Source organism: Panthera onca, chromosome E2, assembly GCF_046562875.1.
Source record: "Panthera onca isolate mPanOnc1 chromosome E2, mPanOnc1 haplotype 2, whole genome shotgun sequence".
Lineage (NCBI taxonomy): Eukaryota > Metazoa > Chordata > Mammalia > Carnivora > Felidae > Panthera > Panthera onca.
The window spans coordinates 4,226,696-4,244,311 of NC_138353.1; the positions used below are offsets into that span (position 1 = coordinate 4,226,696).

The 17,616-nt window shown below is 47.9% G+C and overlaps 1 protein-coding gene and 1 long non-coding RNA gene across 8 annotated transcripts; one reads left to right on the top strand and one right to left on the bottom strand.

Moving 5' to 3' along the window:
• Positions 1-321: 321 nt before the first annotated feature.
• Positions 322-14,633, bottom strand: ZNF331 (zinc finger protein 331). 6 transcript variants are annotated; one of them, XM_078439369.2, is made up of 6 exons: positions 14,484-14,633; positions 13,440-13,505; positions 11,703-11,802; positions 6,312-6,359; positions 5,004-5,130; positions 322-2,164 (listed from the first exon to the last, which is right to left on the bottom strand). In XM_078439369.2, exons 4-6 carry the CDS (start codon positions 6,318-6,320, stop codon positions 828-830), a joined length of 1,473 nt encoding a protein of 490 aa, XP_078295495.1. In that variant the 5' UTR covers positions 6,321-6,359; positions 11,703-11,802; positions 13,440-13,505; positions 14,484-14,633; the 3' UTR covers positions 322-827. The 6 variants fall into 6 exon arrangements, with proteins under 6 accessions (XP_078295495.1, XP_081647592.1, XP_078295494.1 ...); XM_081791466.1 differs by having other exon boundaries at positions 11,703-12,568; XM_078439368.2 differs by having other exon boundaries at positions 12,455-13,505.
• Positions 14,634-14,844: 211 nt separating this feature from the next.
• LOC132691262 (uncharacterized) lies at positions 14,845-17,412 on the top strand. Of its 2 annotated transcripts, none has more exons than XR_013552704.2 (3): positions 14,845-14,913; positions 15,219-15,338; positions 17,284-17,412. It is a non-coding gene; the product is annotated as an uncharacterized LOC132691262 (long non-coding RNA). The 2 variants fall into 2 exon arrangements; XR_009615669.3 differs by lacking the exon at positions 17,284-17,412 and adding an exon at positions 16,236-16,297.
• Positions 17,413-17,616: the final 204 nt, after the last annotated feature.

Consider the following 17,616-nt stretch of genomic DNA (forward strand, 5'->3'; position numbering starts at 1 on the left):
ATTTGTTACTGACTTGGGGGATGTGGTTTTCTGTGTGAGTCCTTTACCAGGTGCATAGACAGGAAGTGCCTTCTTCCTGTTGTTTTTGCTGGCTTCATGGTTTCGCCTGAGGAACAACTTTCAACAAGATCCAACATGTAAACTTTTAATTTCACAATGAGCATCTTTTGTGTACCAAGAAACGCTGTCCACCCCAAGGCCGTGGCAGTAATCTCTAGATTACTGTTATTTTCTTCTAGAAGTCTGAGTCTTTTCTAAACCCGCTGTACCCACAGGGAAGGGGGTCTTCCTGTAAGAATTCACTAAGAGCAACACCCATGGTAATGATGGTAAGAACAACAACAGCTAATATTTATTGAGCTTATGTGATATTCCAGATACACTTTCAAAGAGTTTACAAGTACCAGACGCAGTCACCACAACAGCAGTATTAGGTGTAATTATCCCCATTCCACACATAACGCACAGGGGGTACCAGGTCACTTCCCCAGTGAATCACAGGGAGTAAAGCGGTGGGATGGTGACGATAACGGGGAGGGAGTGTACCATGGCGGGAGGCTCTCCCGCATAGGTTACACTGGCAGAGTTATTCCCCAGAACAAGTCTGAAATGAGACAGACATCGAGTGGTACTAGGAGGCTTCTATCCACTCACTGCACTAACCAATTCAGTAAAAAAAAAAAAAAAAAAAAAAGTCTACACGGGGTATACGGTGATCACTAAGAAAAAGTGATTTCTCCATTCTCCAAATCTGCCTCAAGCGTGACTCCTCTGAGGTCCTGTGAGCAGAAGGGTGTCCGGTGAAGGCTTTCTCGTGTTAAATCGTATCATGGGCTTTCCTTGTGTTGTGGAAGGAAGGAATGTGGGATGGAAGTTTCTGCATGTTCTTTGTGTTCAAGAGGTTTTCCAGCAGTGTGAATTCTCTCATGTTCTCGAAGATGGTTCACGTGGTGACACCCCTTCCCACACTCCTTACCTTCAAAGGGCTTCTCACCCGTGTGAATCTTCTGATGCTGCGTAAGCTGATGGCCGTGACTGAAGGCCTTCCCGCACTCTTTACATTCGTAGGGCTTCTCCCCTGTGTGAATCCTCTCATGTTTCACAAGGCTCGACCCGTAGATGAAGGCCTTCCCGCACTCCCTACATTTGTAAGGCGTCTCGCCCGTGTGGATCCGCTCGTGCTGCGTGAGGTGGTAGCCACAGTTGAAGGCCTTCCCACATTCTGTGCACTTGTAAGGCTTCTCACCCGTGTGAATCCTCTCGTGCTTCACGAGGCTCGAGCCCCAGCGGAAGGCCTTCCCGCACTCCTTGCACTCGTGTGGTTTCTCACCGGTGTGGATCTTCTGATGCTGAGTGAGGTAGTTGACTCGCGTGAAGGCCTTCCCGCACTCCTGGCACTCGTAGGGCTTCTCGCCAGTGTGGATCCTCTTGTGCTGGACGAGGCTCGAGCCGCAGATGAAGGCCTTCCCGCAGTCCTTACACTCGTAGGGCTTCTCGCCGCTGTGAATTCGCTTGTGCTGGATCAGTTTATACACACGGCTGAAGGTCTTCCCGCAGTCTTTGCACTCGTAGTCCTTCTCCCCCGTGTGAAACCTCTGATGCTGGGTGAGCTCGTCACCACGTCTAAAGGCCTTCCCGCAGTCCTTACACTCGTAGGGCTTCTCGCCCGTGTGGATCCTCTTATGAATGACCAGGCTCGAGCCCCAGCGGAAGGCCTTCCCGCAGTCCTTACATTCATAGGGTTTCTCCCCCGTGTGGATTTTCTGGTGTTGTGTGAGTTGATTGCCCCAACGAAAGGCCTTTTTGCATTCTTTACATTCGTAGGGTTTCTCCCCCGTGTGAATCTTCTGATGCTGAGTGAGCTGGTAGCCACGACTGAAGGCCTTCCCACATTCCTTACATTCGTAGGAATTCTCCCTAGCATGAGGTCTCTGGTGTGCTCTACCAGAGGTATTTTCTCTACAAGTGGGCGTTTTCTCATGGTTGGTTATCACTTGATTCAAACAGCCCTGCTGAGGGCCCTGTGACCTTTCAAACTCACCTTCACACATCCAGTTAAGGCCCAGGGATTTACTTTTTCCATTTGAGTTCCATCTGGATAAATTTATTTCGTAAATGCCCTTTTCTGTAGGTAAACTCTTGGTCCCATATGGTGACTCCAAATCTGGGGGAAAAAAAATAAACATATTTTGTTTCCTTCTAAGGAGAATGAAAACACAAAACTAACCACAAACCAAAAACCTTGTCTAAGAGAAATAAAACTTCTCTAGGAGAACAAACATGAATCCCCTAAGGGCTCTTGTTAGAATATAGAGTCCACTTCTGGGACCATAATACTTAATGAGGAAACGCTGGAGACGCACACATTCCTGCTAAAGTCAGACAAGAAAAAGGAGCTGTCTGTTAGACGCCCCACTATTTCCTATGAGCTGAGGCAATTAAGCAGAAAGAAATCGGAGGGGCAGATCTCAAAAATAAAGATGATAAAGAACAAATCTGCAGATAATGTAATGACATACCTGGAAAATGCAGGAAAGTCAAATCCACAACTAATGTAAAAAACAAGAATATACAGTTTGGGTAGCTGGGTATAAAATATTCTGAAATTATGTAGTGTCAGTCATATAATGAAAAGTAGTTCTGGACATAAAGACCCAACATCGAAGGCAATAAAAGAGACAATGTGTAGGATTCACTGTAAGAAACCTGGTAAACGCGTATAAAGGAATGTTCAGGAGGATCTGACCACCCGTACGATGTTAACTCCAAGGGGCTGCAAAATCCTGAACATGTTCAACTTCCTGAGGTCACAATGATGCTACAAAGTGTTAAATGATCAACTGGAAGCATGCTAACAAAGCAGCCCTTTACTGTAGGAACTGGTAATTTTTTCTTTAAAGAACAATCTTTATCAGGTACAAATGGTGTCATTACATAACCAAGTAGTAGATGGAGCAGTTTCTCTTTAAAATAGTGCAGTGAACAAACAAAGAAGTGGTGATAAGAGATCACCATTTTTTAAAATGTATTTTTTATTTTTTATTTAAAAAAAAATTTTTTTTTTAACGTTTATTTATTTTTTGAGACAGGGAGAGACAGAGTATGAACAGGGGAGGGGCAGAGGGAGAGGGAGACACAGAATCCGAAACAGGCTCCAGGCTCTGAGCTGTCAGCACAGAGCCCGACGCGGGGCTCGAACTCACGGACCGTGAGATCATGACCTGAGCCGAAGTCGGACGCTTAACCGACCGAGCCACCCAGGCGCCCCTAAAATGTATTTTTTAAAGCTCATTTTGAGAGAGACAGACAGCGTGAGTGGGGGAGGGGCAGAGAGAGGAGAGAGAGGAGAGAGAGAGAAAGAGAGAGAGAATCCCAAGCAGGCCCCTCACCACCAATGCAAAGCCTGACGTGGGGCTCGAACTCACGAACCGCGAGATCATGACCTGAGCCAAAACCAAGAGTCGGACGCTTAACCGACTGAGCCACGCAGGCGTCCCTAGAAGATCACCATTTTGAATCCCTCTGCAAAAGTGGGTCTAGGCACCGAGTGTCAGTGACAGCTAAAGGCACAAAAAGAGCCATGACCAGACAACGTCTTGTGATGTTAGAACATAACCACACCCGGGAAGAGGTATATTAGTGAAAATTAGACAAAAGGAAAAGGAGAAAAGCCCTCAAAGCTAGGAATCCAGCCAAGTTGCACGAACGACAAAGGGCATGGGATCACGCGGTCTACGCCCCTGCTACTGGAGGCTGGTCCGCAGACCAGCAGCATCCACGACACAAGAAGCGGGGTGAAGTAGAGGAGAGAATGGGTAGAGGGGGATGGGGTGGAGATCAGGTTCCTGGTGGTGACTTCTTCCCCACAGGCCTTGGGCCTTTGCAGCGAGCTTCCCAAATGCCCAGGGGCACACCTGCTCGCTGCCTCGATGGCACGTCCCAGGCGGACCGGCTGTCACTGTCCTCTGCACGCATACCCCCCTCTCAACCCAGGCTCTCTCCCCTGCTCCCAAAAGCAGCAAGTCACATCTGGCTTAGAAATGAAAGGCCCTGCTTCCGAAAAAAGAAATGCACGTGATGCGGGACTTAGGAAACAAATTGGAAGCTCAAAAATGTTTTGATGGAGACTTAGCGAAATTTCTGACAAGCTGCAAGTCAAAGTGGTCAGACTTCAGAAAAGAGAAATGATCAAAGAGCAAACAGGCAGCCAGACAGGAAGATCTTATTTTAAACTCCCAAGGGCCTCACCCCTGGAGGCGAGTACAACAAGGGGGGGTGACAGTGTGGACCCAGGCCACAACTCTAGGGTTCGATTCTTGCTTCTGCCTCCCTGTCTGACCTAGTCACCCTATGCCCAAGTGTTCTCGCCTACAGATCAGATACGGCAATCGTGCCGACACCATAAGCTGGTGGGGACGAGATGTGTTTGTACACACAGTGCTCACAACAACGCCGGGTACACAGTGGGCACAGGATCAGCCACTAACACTACGGCTACTGTTTTCCAACAGAAAAAGAAGACATGTCCTGAGACGTTTACAGGACACGGTCATCCAATGTTTAACTCAGGATTCAGGAATGGTAACTTTCGGCCTCACTGCAGGTAACAACGTGCAGCAAATGGAAAGTGCTCGCTTTGGTTTTACAGGAATGCTGTTCACTCGGTCTGCCTGTATGTCAGACACAGACGCTGGTTTACCAGGAAGACGAGGTTGCTGTGCGGAGCGGTTTTCCCAGGAGGTGGGTCCCCAGAGTAGCACAGTCCATGCACAGTGGTTTGCGCGGTAACATACTACCGTAATGTCAAGATGGCTGTGAAATAAATATTCCAGAATCTAAATTCACTTTGGTCACTAAGGACAGGATGTCCCAAAGGTGGGACGATCGCTGACAGCCCATTTTAGATGCGGCTGAGCTCAGGACACTCCTTGGGAAGGGGAAGAAGGAAGTCGGCTAGGTCCTTGGAAGGCAGTCCCGATGCTCCGGGGGGGCAGGCGGCTCACCCAGGGACACCAGGTTGCTGTAGTTCTCCAGCATCACGTCCCAGTACAGGTCCCTCTGCGAGGAGTCCAGGCACGCCCACTCCTCCTGCGAGAAGTCGATGGCTACATCTGAGAACGTCACCAGACCCTGAGAACACAGACCCACACGTTCCTGATGAGATGAGAGAGCACAGGCTCAAGATGAAAGACGGGCCAGAAAGGGCTCTGTGCTGGGTCGGGCTGGACACAGACAGGACGCGGTGGGGGCTGTGACCGCAGCAGGGCCGGGCGGCTGAAGAGAAAACCCCACGGCCTGTGGGATGCCTCCTTACTCCAATCCTGTCAATCCTGGGGCTCCTCCTGAGTGCCTGCCCCATAACACCTCGGCAAGTGTGGATTCCTGGGGCACCCTTTCCATCCTCCAAGGGAAGGAAAATGCCTAGAGTTTTGTTTCCGAAATGTGAGCTCTTTTACCTTCGAAACTAGGGCTCATGTGTCTGAATGTTCTCCAGCCTCATGCTCGTCATTTGCCAAGACTTTAAGCAGTCTTCCTACGTAATGAGCAGCATTTTCTTATTCCCTCGTGGGAACAGATTAAATTTACTGCAGCTGTACACCTAGGTACAACCAGACATCCGGGGTTTTCCCCAATTCTGGGAGTAGATGATCATCCGGGACTTCTGTACTGGGTGACCTTCTTACCCGTCGCCACCCACCACCCCCGCCTTTTCCCCGTTCCTGACTTAGGATACTGGTGCAGAATCACGTGGATGGGAGTGTGGGTCTGGCAGGTCTCCATGACAACACAATGCATCTCGTGGGTCCCCTGGTAACACCAGGGGCCCCTCAGGCCCTAAGCACAGCCCTATCCGCCCCCCAAAAGCCTCCTGGAGCTCGAGCTCTCACCGCACACTGACACTGACCAGACAACGTGAACGTTCCCTTTTCTCGGCCTGAAAAAAGACCAGTGGAGAATGGGGAGAATTTTAGTTTTTGCATGTGGTCACATGGGACTGCCACCTCCAACTCCTCTAACAACAGACGCGGCCCAAGTATTTCTCGCAAGGGACTTTCCTCCTCCACTGCTCCCCCGTTACTCCTGAGAAAAACGTGAGCACACAGGAGACACAAATCACTGGCTTGGGGGTGAAGTGAGCATTAGCCATGCGGGGGCACAGGGCTGTGTGGCATTGTCGTTCACCAGAACAGAAGACCCGAGGTGGTGGTGGTGGGGGGGCAATTACAGGGGCCTCAGTCGGGCAGGAGGCTTCAGGATAACTCATAAAAATATCCACATATTTCAAGAGAGAGAGAGAAAAACATACTTACGTGGGCCATAGTTTTAGAATCAAGAACTGATCAGTCCTCTTGGGGTTTCTTTTACCAAAGACACAAAATCCAGAGAAGCCAGAGATATACGAGAAAAAAAGAGGCATTAAAGTAAGTGCGCCTTGGTCCCCAAATGCCGACATACAACCTCTCTGCTCCTCTTTGTTTCCAACCCCCGCCCCCGCATTCCTCTCCCACAATATGCACGTGTCAACATGACACATCCGGAGAGGATACAGGAGTCTGCACAAAAAGGGAAATCGCGCTCCCCGAAACCCCCGGAAGCCCAGCTGCACACACACATTAGAGCGGCTTGTAGTTATGGTTTTGCCTTGAAGTCAGACCTACTCTCAGCTGTCATTTCTCAATATAACTCTTTTACTTTATAAATTTTTATTTTTTTAAGTAATCTCTACCCACAACGTGGGTATGAACTCAACGACGCCCAGATCAAGAGTCGCACGCTCCAATGACTGAGACAGCCAGGCGGCCCTCAGCATCGTTTTTTCAACTGCAGCGCACGGACAGTGTTGTGTTAGTGTCAGGAACACGCAAGTCTGTATCTCACGCTGTGCACACAAGCGTAGCGGCCCTGTTACACTTGTTACAATGCCGCTGACTGCTGTCCCTCTCATCCCTGTGACTCTCTCCAGGGCTGGAGGCCTGTACCTCCCCCCCCCCCCCCCCCCCCCCCCCGCTCCCCTTCACCCATTCTGCCCCTCCCCCCTCCCCTCCCTTCCAGCAACCATGCTTGTTGGGTGTTCTGCATTTATGGGTTTGTTTCTGTTTTAGTTTGTTCATTTGTTTTATTTAGATTCCACATATAAGTGAAATCATATGGTATTTATCTTTCTCTTACTTCACTTAATACTCTTTAGGTGCATCCATTTTGCTGCAAATGGCAAGATCTCATTCTTCTTTGTCTTTTGCTCTCAACTTTTTTTTTTTTTTTTTAAACAGTGAGAGAGGACAAGAGCTGGGGAGGGGGGCAGAGTGAGAGAAAGTATCTTAAGCAAGCTCAATGCTCATCACAGAGCCCAACTCAGAGCTCGAACCCACGACCCTGGGATCATGACCTGAGTGAAATTAAGAGTCGGGTGTTCAACCTACTGAGCCACCCAGGTGCCCCTGCCCTCAACTTCCAAGAGGTGACCTACATCACACCTGATGAGAATGTCTTTGTTTTGGTGCCTCTGGTTATACCCAACTAGTCTTAGGGCAGGAACTGGCTACACAAGAAAGGCCAACCCAGGTGATTCGGGGTGGGTGCTTTGGGTCATGATCTGATAATGAGATTAGCATGGAGACAATTAGTCAATCATGCCTGGATGATCAATCATTCAGTCAACCAACCAGGCCTGTGAAAACTCTGGGCGTTTGGCAATACTCTATGCATATTGTCCTACGTCCCTGTGACAGGGAATCCAGTCCTAACTCCATGGGGAGAGGACACTGGACACTGGAAGCTTGTTAATCTGCATCCTTCCCCTGTAATTAACTGTAACTATGAGAACAGTTCCCAGTGAATCCTAAGAATGCTTCTAGTCCTGATTTATTGAACCTGAAAGTCATTTCGGGAAAGTCCTGAACTTGGAGTTAGTTGGTGTCAGGGCTGAAGGTAACCCTGTGTGGATCCCGTGCCCTCAAATCTGTTCTGGCCTCTAGATGGGGTGAGGATGGTCAAGACAAGGCAGGTGGATACAGTGAAGGAAATGCCACCATGTTCAGCACTGAGTCCAGAAAAGCTGACGGCATCAAGTACGATGTAAAAGAGTAAATGTTCATGAAATGCTAAGTTGGGAGAAATCCTTAAAAGACATGAATACTTCGGAGACATTGGCAGCAGAAAAATCAGTCTACCAAAACAGAGTAATACAGTTGCAGTATTTTATATATGAACATATGTATGTGTATACAGATACACACAGACACAGAATAACCGTTAACACATCAATAGAAACAGGAAACACAGAGAAACAGAAAGAAAATGCCTGGAAAGTTATGCATCCCTTATGCAGAAAAGAGCTAACAGAGCAGGTTGGAAATTTCTTGGCCCTTGGCTGGACTTCCGGAGGGTCCCCGCCACTCCCTGACAAGGCGGCTCACTGCTCTTAAACTGTAGAAACCATGTGGTTTATACGGAACCCTTGCTTTCCTCTGGGGGTCTGCAATTCTGGGATGTACCAGGCAGACGGTGCCTCTGTGACTGGGCCCTGATGAGCTTTCCTGGTGGACGACACTTCACATGTGCTGCTGTCACTCAAGCTGGGGGATTAAGCATGTCCTGGGTCACTGCACTGGGAAGGCGTTCTTGGAAGTGTGTGCCTGGATTCCTCCCGACATTGTCCCATGCGCCTGTCCCTCGGCTGACTGTGGTGTGTGCCCTGTCACCGGATAAACCCTGGCCACGAGCAGGACTGCCTGTTGAATCCTGTGAGTCCACTCAGAACCACAGAACCTGCTGGTGGTCCTGGTGACCTGAAACCCGTCTGGTCTTGATTTTCTCCTTCTTTTTTTAATGTTTGGTTATTTTTGAGAGAGACACAAGAGCGTGAGCAGGAGGGGCAGAGAGAGAGAGGGAGACACAGAATCCGAAGCAGCCTCCAGGCTCTGAGCTGTCAGCACAAAGCCCGATGCAGGGCTCAAACGCACAAACCGTGAGATTATGACCTGAGCCGAAGTCGGTGGCTTAGCCGACTGAGCCACCTGGGCGCCCCATGATCTTGATTTTCTTAAGCACACCTCACTTGGTGTGTAACAGCAGGTGTTGGTTGGATGTATATACGTGTGTGCGTTTCTTTTAAGTTCATTAAATGGCAGGGCACCTGGGTGGCACAGTCGGTTAAGTGTCCAACTTCAGCTCAGGTTATGAACTTGTGCGGTTCGTGGGTTCGAGCCCCACACTGGGCTCTGTAGTGACAGCTCAGAGCCTGAAGCCTGCTTCAGATTCTGTGTCTCCCTCTCTCTCCTCCCCTCCCCTGCTCACACTCTCTCTCAAAAATAAACAAACTTTAAAAAATTAAAAAAAATTCATTAAATGGCCGTTGGACTCTCAAACAACAGAGAAACTTCTTTTTTTAAGTCTCCTTTTGACATGGTGGGAAAAAAAGCTCAGAATACATGATCTCTGCATTATTTTACGCATTGACTTTTGTTTCCTTTCACTTCCTGATACGTAAACCAGCTCTTTGGTGTATCCCCATGCCCACACATGTTGGGGCACCGACTAGAAACAGGACGAGAATTCCAAGGGGTGCTCTGCAGATACTGACAGCTGTCTCGCTGGAAGGCTGAACTGGACTTCTGAACTCGGCCTTCCAGCCACGGTGTCCTGTGCACAAATGCTAAACCACCTGACCCTGTCAGTCTTCACTTTGCATCAGACGTCATTACAGACGACTCGTAAGGTCTAAAACTCGGGTAGCAAATTCCATTTTACTCCACGCCCAGCCCGTGCATTCAGTTATCTGGTCACGACCTGACAACCATGAGAATGACTCTCTCCTTCCCATCACCTTTCGGAGCACGTCACCTACGAGTCTCCACAGACCCTGACTGCAGGCTGCCCAGGGCTTCCATTCAGTCTCCCTTTTGGGCCGGGTTATGGGCAACGTGCAGGTAACGATGTGCTCAGTCATCGCTCGTCCCCAGTGCTCACACCACAGGGTCAGGCCCCTTGTAGGCACTTAACAAAGACAGGATCTTGATGCCAAATTCCTCTTTTGGGAACACTTATTCCAAGGAAACAGAAAGAGGTGTACAAATATGTGTACAAGAATGTTGAGGACTTTTTAAAAATGGGACGGCTTTAAAAATGTTTTGAGATAATTGTCGACTCACATGCACTTGCAAGAAATAATACAGAGGGGGATGTGAGGGCGATCTGGCTGCGACATCTGTCACCCCATTGATCGCCAGGGTTGATTCGGCTGATCTGGCTGGCTAGGCGGGTGTCCCCTTCCTCCCTCACCGCTCCATGTGCGTCCCTCCCGAAGCTGCGCGCTCGGTCGAAGAGGACGACCTTCCCCGATAGAGGAGGACCGTTCTTCGGTCAAGGGTATACGAGTAGCTGCGCTCCCCTGCTAGAACCTCCCAACAAGCTCTCAAGAAATAATACAGAGGGAACCTGTGTACCCTTTACCCAGCTGACCCCAACGGTAACACATCACAAAACTATAGGACAATGTAACAATCAGGACATTGATACGGATGTAATCCATCAATTTTATTCAGACTTTCCAGAGAATTGTTTTAAAATATGGAAAAAAAAGTAAAAGAAAGAAACAGAAATATCTCATGGTAGAGGACAGATGAAATAAATTATGGTCTGTTATAATGGCATATAATACATTTACTAACAATGATATTGACTTATATTCCTTAAGAAAAAAATTTAAGGTAAGTTACTACGTGAAGAAAACAGGTTTAAATAAATATGTGTAATTTGGGAGAAGAGGTCTTGGTGAAATTAAGAATAAGGCCCTGTGGTCTTTTAGGATGTGAATCTGAGCTCGGACAGTTGCTAACCTCCCACTGTCTGTTCCCCCATGGGTAAGACGGGGGTAAAAGCAGTATCGGGCAGGTAGGACTGCAGCAACTATTAAGATAATCTATATAAAACACAATAATATTAACAGTTACTTAATACAAGTTAGCAGTTATGATTGAAAATCAGTCACATCACACTGTTTCTATGAAACTCAAGCGTGCCTTTTCCTTTCTTCTACTGAAAGGTGCTTCTCAAACCTGTTTCTATATAATCCATGCTAACAATTTTCCGAGCCTCTTGGGAAATGAAATTCTTTTAAATCATCAGCAAAAAAACATTCTGAGACACACAAGGAGAAAATGAGGGACAGACCGGAGTCTGCATGGAAAATCCAGCTCAGAATCTAACCTGAGAAGGTGTCAAACTGACAGCACGCGACTGGACCTCGTACTCCATTGTCAGGGGAGATTTCTGTCACCTTACACCTTTCTCATGTATCTGCCCGTGCAAATGTTAGAGTACAGCTCGTATCTGTAGTAAATCAGTGCTTATAGTCACGTTCTGTGAAAGGAAAATTCAAATCTTACAAAATCTAATTTTGAAAGCCTGTCTGTGTTGATAATTTGTTCATGGGATTAATTTTAAATGATGCCTTTCTAATCCTTGAAGGTGTAAATATGTGAGAGATTTTTTTCCTAAGCAAGATGAGGATCACTGGAACACTTCTCTCCACATGCACACAGGTACAATGGGACCCATGGCTGACTTGGACGCCTCTATAAACTAACATCTGGAGAGTCTATGGCTCACTTACGTTATCACTTAGCAGGATCCAGGACTCTGAGGACAAAAACCACACATGTATGTACAGACGGGGAGGGAAGGGCTGGGCACATACATACCAAAAAATCAACAGCAATTAGCTCTGGATGGTACAGTTATGGGTAATTTCGAGTTTCTTCTTTACGGGCTCCTTAGGGAACTGAAGCTTTTGCGGCAGGCCTGAATTAATCCCATGATAAGAAACATAAGAGTCCCAAATTAAAAAAAAAATCAACAAAGAGAAAGACCATAGTCATGGGGGAGTGGGTATATTGCAGTCATCGGGAACGCTGGCTGGACAGGCCTGTGACAGGCAGGAAAACGGTCTCCCCAAGATGTCCATCCACATCCTTGCCCTGGAGCCCGTGAATATGTTACATTACAGAGCAGAGGGGAGCTAGGGTCCAGGTGGACTTGGGAGTTGCTCCTCACCTGACCTCAACACAGGGAGGTACCCTGAATTTTGCCAGGTGGGCCCAACGTAATGCAAGGGTCCTTACAAGTAAGTGAGGGGGTGATAAGAGAGAAAGACCTGACCACTGAGGCAGGGTCAGAGTCACTGGGATCTAGTAACTGGGGTCCTGAAACACAAGGCTGTCACTTAGGGAGACACGGTCTTTGGAAACAAAGGAACAACTTCACAGTGGACAAAACTGACAAACTACCTCAACCAGATGATCAAGTTCAAACTCAGCCATCAGAAATCGTGATGTATTCTTGCCATGACAAGATGAAAGCAGTGTGACCTTCCACCCCCAAAACCATACACCCAGTCCAATTGTGAGAAAAGCATCAGGTTCCGAGAGGGGGGCATCCTACCAAGTACCTGTACCTCTCAAAACCGTCAAGGTCATCAGAAACAAGGGAAGTCTGAGAAACTGTCTCAGCCAAGAGGAGCTTAAGGGCACATGACAGTGAAATGTAATGGGATCTCCTGGATGGCATCCTGGACCAGATGAAGAACATTACGTAAAAACTAAGGAAATCTGAATAAAGCACGGATTTCAGTTAATGATAACATATCAAGCCTGGCTCATCAACTGTGAATTAATATCCCACCCTAACGTACGTTGTTAATGGTGGGCGAGACCTGGGCATTCTCATACTATCTTTGCAATTTTTCTGCAAATCTCAAACCATTTTAAAAATTAACATGCAGAATATGCAACCTGTAGCCCACAAAACATGAACTATTTAATACGTGACCTTTCACGGAAAACGTCTGCGAAACCCTGCTCTAGACCCAGAACTCACACACAATGTCAAACTACATTGCTTCTTACAGTTCAGACAGAGAGGCAAGTGAAACCCAGGAAAACAAACGGAGGCTGTCCAGACCCCCAACAAGATGGGGATAATACAACAAATCTCGACTTATTGCTTCCTGGAAAAAAAAGTCCCTGCCTTTGATGAAAAGACCTTTGTTCAAGCCCCACTTTTAAGAGCATCACAAAGCTGGTAACTTTGTCATTCGCTGGCCCAAACCCTCAAAACTTCTCTGTTCTTATTTTGCTCTGGAAGTCAGGCCTGTGGTTGAAGACCGATGAAGTCTAGTGCTTGATTCCACCTTACAAGTCAGATCGTCCTGACCAAAGCACCGTACTGTCTAAAATAAAGCACCACAGGGAACTTCTCCACTGCAGTCTTCTGTTCTGTGTTGTGTGCATACACCTGCCTGACCCCATCACACCTCTTGGGCAAGAATGACTGAGGTTAAGTCCCTATCAGGGAGAACATTTCAGGCCAAGGAAAGCAGATATTCTGAAGTCCTATAAGCACAAGTCATTGACAGAATAAAAAGGGTAACTCATCTGAACCTTGACTTTAAGGTGTGTAACAAGCCGTCTTCCTCCTCAGGATGCTTTTTCTGGATGACCGCTGGCCTGGGGGAAAGAGAAGGAGACACTAGGGCCTTTCTGGAGCACAAACTTATCAGGAGACACCCTCCAAGCCCACACATCCTATCTAAAACCAATCAGAAATGAGAGGGAAATGGGATCTGAGTATTTCGGAGATTCCCGGGGACCAGGCTGGAGTAACTGGGGTTCTGACATATGAAGCAGCCCCATCTCCCAAGTCAGGGACCTCTCCCCTCCAAAGAAGGAATCTCATTCCCGAGGCCCTTCGGTCCTGTTACTCTGGTAGCCCGTAAAGTCAATACTTCGTTCTAAAACAGTCATCTCATGCTACGTCTGCGCCCTTCCTGTCGGTCACTTTCGCGGCAGGGTTCGGGCTCTCATCTCCCTCTGTGACCACTGCTTTTCCTCCCCCCTCCACCCCGGGTTGGAACGTGCTCCGGTTGGAGCAGCGACAGCAAAGCTACAGGTTGCACTGTCCCCTACTAATCCCAGCCTCGCCACCGCACATGCCGTCACGACACGCACCTTGGCCCCGCCACCCCCGCGGCTGCGCGAAGGCACCGTGACACTCCAGACCCGCCCCTCCGCCTCCCTGCTACCCGCCACACGAAGGCACCCGTGACAGGCACGGTGGCCCATCCGACCCCCTGCCGCCCCCGCCGTGGCGCGAAAGCACCCGTGACAGGCACGCAGCTCCAGCTGGGCCCCTCCACCCCTGCGGAGCCCAGTCGCGCAATCGCGGTCCCGCCGCCCCCCCCCCCCCGCCCCACTCCCGCGAAGTGCGTCACAGCCTCCGAGCTGGGGCCTGCCCCCTCGCGAGCACCGCGGCCCCGGGGACCCGGCCCCTGGCACCCCCCCCCCCCCGACGCTCCCGCACTTCTCCCCGCAGCATCTCCCGCAGGCCCAGGCTCCGCGTCGGGCCTCCGAGCCCGGGATGCCTTCCCCACCGCCCTCCCACGCCGTCCCCCGCGCCGCTCCTCTCCCGGGAGGCCACCCACTCACCGCTCGGGGCCCCACGATCCACTGGAAATCCGGAGGGGGCGGGAGGGGGCGCAAGGCGCGAGGTTAACTCCGAACCGCGTCCTCGGGATGCGAAGCAGAGACGATGCTAGACCTAGCGAGCCTCTCCCAGCAGGCACTTCGCGGCGTTCCGACTTGAGAGAGGGGGCGGTGCACCGGGCCTCTGGGAAATGTAGTCCAGCAGCCCGGGAATACGCGGAGCTTGAAGCGCGGCGGCCCACTTCCCCGGCATGCAACTCTGCGCGGCCCGAAGCGCTGTGCCTCACAGACTTCTGGGAAATGTCGTTCAGGGGAAGGACTCGCGGAAGGATGGGGGGTGCGGCGGGGCTCCCAGCATGCATTTCGGTCTCCTACGTAAGGATGGCTCATCGTCTGTGTGATGTCGCTCGTTGCCAAGGGGTTGACTTTAAGAGTAATTGAGACTTTTCCCTCAGACCATTATTTGACTTATGAAAAACAAAAAGCCCAAAACAACGTTTTTTTCCCCCTAATGCTGACGTTCCTTATACAGCCGTTAACTGGGACATTTCTTTCCTTATGCAGTGGGACTATGTGGTTCCACTCTAGTATTGATCCCATCGGAAAAGCAGCACGTTTGCCTCTGCAATCACCACTCTGTAACCGAATCAGTTGTTTTAAAAACTACCTTGAATGATGATGATGTTAGTTACTTTTGGCTTTTTCTTGTAGGTTCATTTTATTCTTTCTCTATTCCAGATGCAGCATCAGTCACTTCTCCAAAAAGCCTGGACTCCTGTTGTTTGGAAAGGACATTAGAGAACACAGACTCCGTACTCTTGGGCTGACACTGCTTTTAGGTGCTTTTGGTGAACAGAGGTAGGAAAAGAATTCTTGTATTCCTATTCCTAATTTTCAAATTAAATCTGACCTTAGAGCATTGTTCTCTCAATTTATTAAATCCCAACTTTATAATTACTTATTGTCACCTACAACATAAAGGGAATGCTTTTTTATATTTTATATTATTTTTCTTTTTTTCTTTTTAAAGTTTATTTTTTTATTTTGAGAGAGAGAGAGAGAGCAGAAGCGGGGAAAGGTCAAAGAGAGAGAATCCCAAGCAGGCTCTGCAACATCAGTGCAGACCCCGATGTGGGGCTTGAACTCACAAACTGAGATCATGATCTGAGTCAAGATCAAGAGTCGGAAGCTTAACCGACTGTGCCACCCAGTTGCCCATATTTATTATTTTTCTTAAAGTTTATTTGTTTTGAGAGCAAGCGGGTGAGCAGGAGACAGGCAGAGAGAGAGAGAGAGAGAGAGAGAGAGAGAATTCCTGTGCTGTCAGCATAGAGCCTGACTTTAGCTCGAACTCACAAGCCACCTGAATCGAAACCAGGAGTCAGAGGCTTAACCAACTGAGCCACCCTGGTGCCCCTAAAGGAAATACTTTCAAAATAACGATGTTGGGGCGCCTGGGTGGCACAGTCGGTTAAGCGTCCGACTTCAGCCAGGTCACGATCTCGCGGTCCGTGAGTTCGAGCCCCGCGTCAGGCTCTGGGCTGATGGCTCGGAGCCTGGAGTCTGTTTCCGATTCTGTGTCTCCCTCTCTCTCTGACCCTGCCCCGTTCATGCTCTGTCTCTCTCTGTCTCTCTCTGTCCCAAAAATAAATGAAAAAAACGTTGAAAAAAAAATTTCAAAATAACGATGTTGATAGAACTGTGATATAACAAAAGAAAATCTGAAATGTTCTCCATAATTCTTTTTGTCCTTAGAATGGCTCCCATTCAAGATACTGCACTGTTTCTTTATCAGTAATGAACTATTTAAAAATGGAGTTGCAACGACAGGGTAGTTATTTGGAAAAAGGTCAAATTCATTCAATAGCTCAAATTATATATCAGAGGATCAAGAGGATCAGAGATGTAAAAGTAAAAAAGTAAGTCATAAACATGATAAAAATGTGTACATAACATGGAAATAAGGAGAGATCCTTTCGAACTGTAACCCAAAATCCAGAAGTTGTAAGAGACACATCACAGTTTAAGTGTTGAAAGCAAAAGACAAAGAGGAAATCCTGAAGCAGCAACAGAACAGACTCATTGTATAGAGGATAACAACAACGTGATGACTAATGCCTGGCACTTCATCAGAAATAGTAAGTGAAGGCAGTGGAATAAGATATTCAAAGTAATGAGAGAATAATAATTTAAAAAGGTCAAAGAGGAATACTATATCCAGCAAAACTATCATTAAAAAATTAGGGGGAAATAAAGACATTTCCAGGCGAACAATATGCAAAGAACTTTCGTAACTCATGAAGAAACCAACCCAATTAAAAAAGGAACAGGAGGGGTCCCTGGGTGGCTCAGTCAGTTAAGTGTCCAACTTTGGCTCAGGTCATGATCTCATGGTTTGTGAGTTCAAGCCCCACATTGGGCTCTGTGTTGACACCTCAGAGCCTGGAGCCTGTTTTGGATTCTGTGTCTCCCTCGCTCTCTCTCAAAAATAAATAAACATTAAAAAAAAAAAAAAAAAAAAGAAATAGGGAAAAGACTTGAATAGACATGTCACCAAAGATATATGAATGGCTCATAAGCAAATATGCTCAACATCATCAGGCACTAGGAAAATGCAAATCAAAACTATAGTGCAATTATTACACTCTTTAAAATGGCTATAATACGAAAGAGCAAAAACACTGTTGCTGAGGCTATGGAGAAACTGGAGGCCTTACCTATTTCTGCGCAGAATGGAAAATAACAAAGCATTTTCTATTTTTAAAAAAATCTATAATTTTAAGGGACATGTATTACTTTCTAGGTTATATTGCACATCCTGACTGAGAAAGAAAACAATCTGAGTAACCAATTTCAATATACAGATTAAAAGGCATTGGAGGTCTCTGAATCTAATAAGGTCTGTTTCATTTTATTTAAAAAAGATTTTTTTGGGGGGGGGGGCGCCTGGGTGGCTCAGTCGGTTAAACGTCTGACTTCAGCTCAGGTAATGATCTCACGGTCTGTGAGTTCGAGCCCCGCATTGAGCTCTGTGCTGACACCTCAGAGCCTGGAGCCTGTTTCAGATTCTGTGTCTCCCTCTCTCTCTGACCCTCCCTCATTCATGCTCTCTCTGTCTCAAAAATAAATAAACATT